This window comes from Nuphar pumila, chromosome 2 (assembly GCF_984573655.1).
Source record: "Nuphar pumila chromosome 2, dmNupPumi1.hap1.1, whole genome shotgun sequence".
NCBI lineage: Eukaryota > Viridiplantae > Streptophyta > Magnoliopsida > Nymphaeales > Nymphaeaceae > Nuphar > Nuphar pumila.
The window spans coordinates 129506425-129516318 of NC_143250.1; the positions used below are offsets into that span (position 1 = coordinate 129506425).

The following is a 9894-nucleotide window of genomic DNA, read 5'->3' on the forward strand; positions in this document are numbered from 1 at the left end:
AGCAGAACCAGTTAAACAAAAGAAAAGAATCTGCACCGACTGGGCATGGGGGACTATAATTCCCCCATCAGTCCTGCACACAATATAGGTCAAACAGCTATGCAAGTTTGAAAGGATCAAGTGGATTCCAACACGAGCTTTAGTTGACAAACTATAATAAGAGGAAAAGATTGGACTAATGAGCATCTTTACCAATCTGAGTCCCACGCCTATGATCATCAATCTTAGAAAATGGTTGGCATGTGTGTGGTTGCTGTGGCCAAACAACCCTTAATGTTAACAGCTCGACAACACCATGCCCAATCACCTACCAAATCAATCACCTCCATGACCAACCTTTGGTTGGGTACACTCCATCTAAGATACTGCAGTGCCTCTCTTACTGTGTGTGTTTGAGAGAGAGAGAGAGTCTTGTTGAGTTGTGGCTCTAGGTACCTTTCGGGTGAGACGTTTCAGTCATGATCTTAGTAATAACTAAGGACAGGCTTGGATAGCCCCATCATTTTTTCGTCCTTGACTTTTTCATCAAAAAAAAAGGACACCGATTAAAATGGTTCCTTTTTGGGCCAAGAGTTCCACAGAGCCACCGATAGGAACCGAGTCCAGATTCCAAAGGTGCACCACATTTTTTGTGCTGGTGTCGTGATGTGGTCCCACTATTTGGGTTACCAGTCAAAAAGCCATGGTCGAGATCAGACTCCACGAAAAAACTCAACTTTCCATAGAATCTTATCCTCTTCCACAGTTAATGGCGTGGGTTCATTTCGGTCTGACAGTGATTCATGGCGGCATCATGTTATCCCTAAGTGCCCCTTTTGTTCCGCTCTCAATGAAGGGAATAGTCTTGTCAGCTTAGCCTTCTCCACGGGGCAGGTACAAAGGGAGTTACACATGAACAGAGAAAAGTGGTGACAAAAAACTGACACCCACTTGCGCCAGCATGATACTTTCTCACTATCATGCTTGGATGTTTACTTCACCCATTATGAAAAAGGAGGAAAATAGATGTCAGCCTACCAATTTTCCATGAACACTGCATGAGACGAACAGGCCCTAAGTATATTTTTCGTTCGAGACTAGAAAAAGAGAATGAAAACACGACCAACTCATCAATGCACCAACTTCAATGCTTAAAGACATGGGAAACCAAATATCTTGGGCGGACATGGAGGGACAGCATATATATATATATATATATATATATATATATATATACTGCCACTGGACCAGAATGGAACTCCAAAATAACCAGAATAAAGGAGCGTGCACTCACTATCAGAGGTCTCTTGAAGAGAGATTATGGGGGGGAGGTCAATAAGTCATCAATAGAGCACTAGGAGTCTAGGAAGCTTCTATCATCGGCAACTAATCATCCTTCTTGAGCTCACATTGTCAGAATCAACACTGTGCTTAGAAAACCCAAACTCCATAATATCTGCAAGGAATAAAAAGCAAGAAAATCCTTAAATCTGATTGCAAAATTATTGCAAACTTCAAACAATGTCCAACAAACAAAGCATGGTCAGAAATATAAAAATCAAGTCGTCAATGTATACAGAGTAGGTATCGTCTAGAAGCCAACAAATTCTGGAAACTACTGTCACACCTTTATACATGGCATCTGACAACTGCATGAGCTTGATTTAAAGATACAATCAGATCACACAACCATTTCCCTAAAGAAAAATTCACTGCCAAAAGAAAATTTCGATTGAGTTTAGACCAAGAAAACGTGCAAACTGATGTGGATTTATTAAATAGTATTAAAAAGAAAAAGACCAATTGAAAGAACACACACTCCATAAACCCGAAGCAGCCCATATCAAGCAAAAACCTATAGAAAAAATCAACTGTAATATCTTGAAAACTTAAGAAAAGCTAATGAACTATAAATTAAAAACAACCACGTCAAAATTTTCTTATCGAGATAATAAGATATCCTAGAACAACAACCAAAACGCTAAGCTCATCAAAAAGGAGGTTAGAAGTTAACAAGAAAAAAAAAGGTCATAAAAAAAAACTTGAAAAACAAAGTAACTGTTTAAGCTCATTGGAAACATCATTAGTTTTTGGATCTGATGACGAAGTAAAGATCTGGTGACAGGCACCAGTAACGGGACAACTACAGTATACGTAGTTGAACAACTAATTTGGCTGAAAAAGTACAAGAATAGAACAGAACCAGCTAAATGGAATGTACCTAACAGAACTTATCGAGTTCACTGTCATCACTAGGATGCCGAAACATCAAAGGAATCCTAGAAAACATATTTTCGGTTGAGAAATCAAATCAATCATATGTTCACCTGGCCAGAAGTCAAATCAGAAATAGTAAAACAGAAAATTACACAGCACCAACATTAAATTGGGATCTATCGCCATCACAGTATGGCAAGAAAATGACGACACAAGCATAACAACCTCCAAGCACCAATATTAAAAGGAATACAAAAACAGCAAAAAGGCAAAAAAATTGTAATTTTTTAACCTAGAAGAGCAAGTTTAATCATAATTCCCAACTAAAAAGTAAGAAATATAAACAACTCTTCGCAAATATCAAAACCATCATTTTCCTTGTCGTTTTCAGACATCCAAACAAAACCCCAAATAGAGGATACAATTATCGCCTAACAACTCTTGTCCATAATTTAAAATCACCGATGCGAGAAACCCTATTTAGAATACAAAAAGAAACGACCAATGTCAACCAATCGTTAAAGCAACTAAGTGCCATGACTATTTGATACAGCATTTCATGTGGGCTGTAGCTGTGGTTCCCATGCAATGTTGTCATGTGATTGGCTAGTGTCACTTAGCCATGACACTTAGATCTCGAAGCAGGTTATATGTCCCCCCCCTCCCCCACTCAAGACGACCGTTAGCTACATCTCGTGTTCGGGGGTCTCAATGAGCGTCATGTATGTAAGCACGTGCGACTCGTATCCTCATGTTTGTCAGCATCAGTTAATGTCGGAGTCCGGTGCGATTGCAAAGACTTAAGTACCCTTTCTTCCATGGGTATCATAAAAACGACGATTCTAGAAAATGAGTGATTGCAAAGACTTAAGTACCCCAAAGATGGTTATTTAAGACTCAATCCCTGCAGGATTATCCGAGAAAGAACCCCCCCTGAAGAAGGCTATGAACATCAACCTTCTCTCTCTCCCCCTTCTCTTTTTGCCTCTGTGCACTTCTAACAGACGATCCTACACTGCTCCATCAAGCACCGACTGACCTGCGCACTGGCTGTAGCATGGTTCAACTTGATGAGTTGTGGAGCTTAATTCAGAGTTTTTGCCCTTACAGGAGGGGGGTTCGGGGCTCCCCCCAGCGCGGGTCTTGTTGCGCGGTCAGCGGGGGGGGTCCAGGGGGGCCGCCCCTGGCGGGGGGTTTCTGGGGGGCAACGCCTCCCAGAACAAATATTTTTTTTGGGCCTTGTATAAATTATTTCTTTTCTTTCCCTCTTGTAACTGTCGAAAAAGATCAATAATTTTCTTTGGTTGTTTTTTGCTTGAGGTTTTTGTAACACCCTTTCCCACGATTTTCTGTTTTTTTTTTTCGCTATGCAATTTTTGTAAATCACTACTCGATTTAGCGATTTTTTGTTTTTTTTTGCTACATGATTTTCGTAAATTGCTACTCGATATAGCGATTTACGAAAATCTCATAGCGATTTGCCATTTTTTTCTACGCGGTTTTCATAAATCGCTATTCGATTTTGCGATTTGCCATTTTTTTTACGCTACATGATTTTTGTAAATCGCGATGCCGAATACCGCTCCCTTGAGCACGATCTTCGCCGTGATTAGGTTGTAGTCGACAGTCGTCCCGATGGCAATCTTGAGGTCCGTGATGGGGAAGTCGGAGAGGAGCGTGTCATTCCTGACGCCCATGTTGAGCAACGTCAGGGTGGCCTGGAAGGCATAGCCCTCAGAAGTATTGCTGACGTAGAGGGTAGACAGATTGTACTTTGAAAGACTCCGTTGTAGGTGTACTAGAGAAAGATTTTGTTGTACGTGTCCCTTGAAGGCGAAGGAGGGGCCGCCGCAGTCGGTTGCCCGTTAGACGCAACATTTCAGCCACTGCTAGCAGAAAGAGGATGACGATCACCATCGGATCGCCAACTCTTTGCCTCACTTAATTTCTTCTCTAGAGAGAGAGAGAGGGTTTTACAGTGTTTCACGGAGAAGGAAGAAAAAGAAGATGACGAAGAAAAGTTCAAACATAAAAAAAAGAGAGAGTGCTTCAGGTTTGTTTCGTTGTTTAGACTTTAAAGAGTCAACATCATCCTCGACCTTTTGGATGAAAGACATTTTTGTCTTTTTTTTAAACCGTCATTTTTTTTTTAAATGAAAGACATTTTTGTCATTTTCTCGAACCGTAGTTTTATGGCAAAAATAGCAAGAAAGGGTAGTTATGTCTTTGCAACCATACCGGACCCGATGCTAAGTGATGCCGACACACACAAGAATACGAGCCCCATGTGTTTACATACGTGGTGCTCATTCGGACCCCCGAACACGCATTGTGGTCGGGGGAGAACACACACCACCCTCTCCTTAGATCTCAAGGAGAGATAATGACAAGAGTCAAATTTACCTCGCTCCTCATCCCCAACGCCCCGGAATCCCCCGGAAGAACCCCATTCAAGCCAACGTTGTAAACGGGCATGCCATCCGGGTGGAACAACCCGTAATTCCTCTCCGAGGTGGGCCCGGGCTTCAGGTCCTCGTTGAACAGGGCGAACACGTACGTATCCAACGGCACGGAGGGTTTCAACGGCGTTCCCTGCCTCATTTCAATCCTCTTCAGCAGGTTCCCGATATAGATCCCTGCGTTATCCGGCGTTGCCCCAGCCTCGTCGGTGTCCCCTTTTGATGGCCACCCGGTCTCCGAGATCCTCACCTGCAAATCCGGACGGCCCATCGCCGCAAGCGCGGTGTAGACGGCGTCGATCTGGGCGTAGAGCATGTTGTCGTAATGCAGGTTGGATATAGGGTCCACAATCCCCTGGTTCGGCTGGAACAGGACGTAGTCGAGGGAGACCTCACTTGGGTTTCCCTTGTAGGCGAAGTAAGGGTAGGCGTTGATGAGAAATGGGGAGCCGGTCCGGGCGTGGAAGTTGAGCAAGGGCTGGATGTAGCCGGCGAGGTCCTGTCGGAAGGCGCCGGAGGAGGGTGGGTAGGAGGAGGAGAGAACGAGAAGGGAGTGGGCGGTGGTAACGGTAACTTGGCCGCTGAGCCCGAGGGTGGAGAGGGCCGAGTGGATGTTCTGCATGGCGGGGAGGAGGTTGGACATGAGGGTGGTATCGTTGCCGGAGAAGACCTCGTTGCCGACGGTGATGCAGGAGATGAGGGTCTCGGGGAGGTAGGGTTGGACGTTCAGCTGGACCCAGGCGAGCGCCAGGGAAGGGTTAGTCATTTTCTCGACGTACTCGTTGCCGATGCCCACGACAAACTCGACGTTGGTGCCGGAGAAGGCTCGGAGGACGTTGGGGTCGGCGTCGTAGAGCTTCACCTTGCGGACGTTGAGGGAGCGGAGGAGGACGGCGACGCGGGACGGGGACGGCAAATTGTTGGCGATCTGCCCGTAATTTATGCCCACCCCGAGGCTCTCTGCCTGCTGCTGCAACAGCACACCTTCGCAGACAAGAGAAACAACAGGGAGCAGAATTGTGAGGGCCTTGGTGAGTAGAAACGTAATATGGTTGTGTGTGCGTGAAAGAGAATTGAGAAAGTTCAAAAATTAAGAGAGAGAGAGAGAGAGAGAGAGAGAGAGAGGCACCCCATGCAAAGTCTAGTAAAGCTTGTTTAGTGTTCAACTTTGTTTAACGAAGAAGCTTTTTTAGTTTGAGAGGGTAAAAGCAGAGGAAAAACAAATTTTCACATGAATTGCTCAATTGTTTCCGCAGGACATAAAGGAAATGGCAGATATAAAGATGGGTACTAAAGAGCAGAAATGATCATTGCAAACTAGAGAGTTGATCATTTTCACAGAATTGGCTAAAATTTTTAACTTAAAACCAGACTAATCCTACATTGTGTAAGTTGTAGTTTATGTCAAAAAGTGCAAATTTAGGTCATACCACACCTATACAAATATTCTGCAAACTGCAATCTTGATAGAGCTGTAGGAAAGGACAGTGTATTCCTAAGATAAAACCATGGCTGACTTTTATGACAGTGGGCACCTACCAGCATTAGGATGGCAGTGGACCGGGGGAAAGCGGGGCCCCGCCCGTTTGGACCGGGGATGAAGGGTATTAAACGGGGATGGAGGCGGGGACGAAGGTTAAAATCCATCCCCGTCCGAGGGTGGAGGCGGGGATGAACGTGCACTTTTCCCCGCCCCACCCCGACCACTTTTCCCCGCAATATCCCCGCCCCGCCCCGCCCCGCCTCATCCCCGTTTGAACCGGGGATGACATGAAACGGGGATGAAGGCGGGAATGGAGGATAAAATCCATTCCCCACCGGGGATGGAGGCGGGGTGGAGGATAAAATCTTGAAGCGGGGCGGGGGTGGAGACCTTGTCGCCCGCCCCACTGCCATCCCTAACCAGCATTGACATAAGGTCTTTAACTACACTGAAAGGAATCTCGTCCACTTTTTACGGTTGAGCTGGTTCACCCAGGGTTTACAACCACAAAACCCACCCCACTGAACTGTAGCGTACAAATGGGACCCACAGTGGGTTGGGTTTTGTGGTTGTAAACCCAGCGTTTTACAGGATCCGCTCTCTCCAAAATCATGAGCTCCCTATTAATGTTGAGGTCCCTCAAGATATAGTTTCATATCGAGGGGCCATTGATGAAATAAGATGTGACGCATATCAAGAAATCTGTCAGAGTTAGGGAGAGCATATCGATCCAACTTCGCGTTTGCCTGGTAGGAGCAGCTAGTGCACGTCGTCTTGTGCTGGGACGTTGTAAGTTCAAATCCCAATGGTATCTTTGTATAACTGGTAGGGGTCTGCCTAACCCCAGCTTGCCTTTCAAAAAAAAAGCATTAACTTAGTGTTTGAACGTTATAGGGTAAATTGTTTTTAGCGAGGAGACAAAGGACAGAGCAACTTTAAGATTCAAGAACAGAAATTTATTGGATCCGTGGTGACCAAAAGATCCTGTTGACCAGAAGACCTAAAGCACAAAAACGAAAAAACTTCATGCAAAGCCAAAACAAGAAGGAAGTGCAGATCAGGTCAGGGATCAACCGGAACGCACCGTCCGTTCAATATATATATATATATATATATATATATATATATATATATATATATATATATATATATATATATATATATATACCCCGATTCCTCGATCCAGAAAACTTTCAGAAACGTGAAATTTTTGCAACTCCTTTTTCCTCCTCACACAGGTTTTCTTTTAACAATACAAGCCCCTTCATTCTTTTTTACGCCGTCTGATTTTTTTTTTTTGAAAATAGGGAACCCATAAATTTGGCAGAATTCTAAAGAACCTCGCTCGGTCCATGAATCGTGATATTTGAAATTTCCTTTTTACGCTCATTAAGATCTAGAAAAATAACTGGATATTAAAAGAAAAGATAACGTGAATCTAGCGAAATACCCGAAAATTCTGTAATCTAAATTCTCGAAACTTCCGCTCACCTTCGCTTCCGGAACAAATGAAATCTAACCCGCTTTAAATTCCAATCAGCCTTCACGCACTTGAGATCCGGAAAACTAACTGATTTATTCAAAAAAACTAATGACGATTGCTAAAAAACTCTTTTCTCCTAAAAATCGACATAAAGAAAGCAATTCCTCTCGCAAATTAAAATTTCCATTTGTATCCTATAAAAAAAACCATTTGTAATATACCAGGAACGCATTAGAAATGATTTCAAATAAATGATCACCTGGTTTAACACTCATTTCTCGTGTATTCTTTTCCAGAATTCGCAAGTACTCCACAACTCTCCCTTCGTTCGTTTAAGATCTCGAAAATGAGCCTTACAGAATTATCAAAATGACTGAAAATCACTCTTTTGACAGAAATTTGCACAAAACACAGCATTCTCCAAAAACCTCATAATTTCTCTTCGATATTTGCAGATTTATCTAGACATTAACATCGAAATCAGAATATAATTTTCTATCACCCATAGATCAGCATAAAAAGCTCATTTTTCGTCCGAAAAATCCACGAAATCTTTAATTTCTTCCACCTAGTCAAGACGCCCAGAGAGCAAAACGAAGGAAAGAAAATGGAAAATCTAATTTTATCTCCCGCCGTTTAAATACGGAAAAACGAAACATCAAAAAGGAAAATCAATATGTATCTTACTGGTCATTCATTTTCTCTTCTCCATAGATTAAACTCCGCAAAATTGAGCAACTTCACTACATCCAGACAGAGAGAGAGAGAGAGAGAGAGAGAGAGGGTTCCGTACCTAGAAGCAAGAAGCAGACGTAATAGTTGCAGAGACGCGTCGCACGTGCCATTGGTACGTGTGCTCTTTGGGCAGAGACGAAGAGAGGGAGGGGAGGAGTAGCCTTATCGAATCCAACCAAAGGAGGGGGAACTCAAAGCGCGGGTGGCTCCAGTTTTTATAACGCACCGTCCTCCTGCTTCGGACGGCCAACCTTGGAAAGTAACGGCGTTACTGTCAAGGCAATCGCGGACAAAAGGTAAACATTAACGACTGCCGACGGTAATCCACGTAGACTGCACGTGCCTAACGATGCAGAAAAGCTGCACGTGACATGGCTGCCACGTCGTGTCGGGCCCCACGAAATGGGCCAAACGAAAAGAATTCCTTCCTCTCTGACGCCGGCAGTTTGTAGGATATGGACCTTGATTTGCCTGTTGCCACGGAATGGACCCGAAATAACGGGAATGAGCTTCCCACTCATTTGGGTCCTCTTTGGCTTCTTCTGTGAACTGGATGGCAATTTGGTTTGGGTATAGTAATAATGGGGCCGTCGATGGATACGATATCCAACCCCTCAGGGTGCACCTGAATCCCTCAGACTTAATCGCATAATTGAGAGTGTTTAAACCTATGTCACAAAAGTACGTTGACGCAAGAACACGTGACACAACTTCGACATGTAAATTTGATTTTTTTTTGAAAAAAAAATGCAGCACAAATTTTTTTGTTTTTTTATCAATTAAAATAATTTTTAAATATTGTAATGTTTAAAATATATTTTTATTAAAATAATATTAAAACTTTTAAAGTAATGCCCATGATGTTGGAATGAGTACTACGCCACAAGGAAGAAAGAGAGAGAAAAAAGGAAGAGAGAAAGAGAAAGAAGAATGAGCTTTCTTCTTCAATCATCCAACGTTTTTACCATTGATTCATAGTTATTTTCTTATTTACGGTCAAAGTACGAGTCTTCCTCTTGCTTAGAATGACAAAAAAAGCATAGATATGATTTTCATACAAGATTTTAGTAAAAATCTGTGAGGAAAAGAGTAAATCTGTATATTTACTCTAGTATGGGTTTTATGTTTTTCTATTTTGAGATTTATTTTAGAAAAAATACATATATCGATGCATGTATTTGTGAAACCCTAATTCAGGACAGATTTACCATGTTTGCAATATGCACAAATCTGGTCCAGATTTAGTATATGTAAAAAATCTTGAAACTGAATGCAAAGACAAGCATATGCATATATTCATGAGAAGGAAATTGTTTGAATATGCATACCTAACTGAATATGTTCATAAGCATGGTTCATTTGTTTATGAATCTATGCAAATATGAATATGCCCATATTCATGATTTTGAATAGGTAGCCAAATGTATACTTGTGGTATAATTCTTTATGTGTATGCAAAAATTGAATGGAATCATGTTTACTTAAGAGATGAAAGTTGTTTATACATGCAGCCTGAATGTATATATGCATTAATATGC

At 42.5% G+C, this 9894-nt stretch overlaps 1 protein-coding gene across 1 annotated transcript; it reads right to left on the reverse strand.

The window, feature by feature from the left end:
- Nucleotides 1-3367: 3367 nt before the first annotated feature.
- On the reverse strand, nt 3368-8538 carry LOC149847094 (glucan endo-1,3-beta-glucosidase 14-like). Its single transcript, XM_089998290.1, has 2 exons — nt 8415-8538; nt 3368-5639 (listed from the first exon to the last, which is right to left on the reverse strand). The coding sequence occupies exons 1-2, from the start codon at nt 8464-8466 to the stop codon at nt 4567-4569; spliced, it is 1125 nt and encodes a 374-aa protein (XP_089854416.1). The 5' UTR covers nt 8467-8538; the 3' UTR covers nt 3368-4566.
- Between the last annotated feature and the right edge of the window lie 1356 nt (nt 8539-9894).

What these genes read in the sequence shown, in the direction of transcription:
- LOC149847094 (XM_089998290.1), bottom strand. Translation starts at nt 8,466, where the DNA reads ATGGCACGTGCGACGCGTCTCTGCAACTATTACGTCTGCTTCTTGCTT. An exon ending in CGTCTGCTTCTTGCTTCTAG is followed by an intron (nt 5,640 to 8,414) that starts GTACGGAACCCT and finishes TTGTCTGCGAAG; the next exon opens with GTGTGCTGTTGCAGCAGCAG.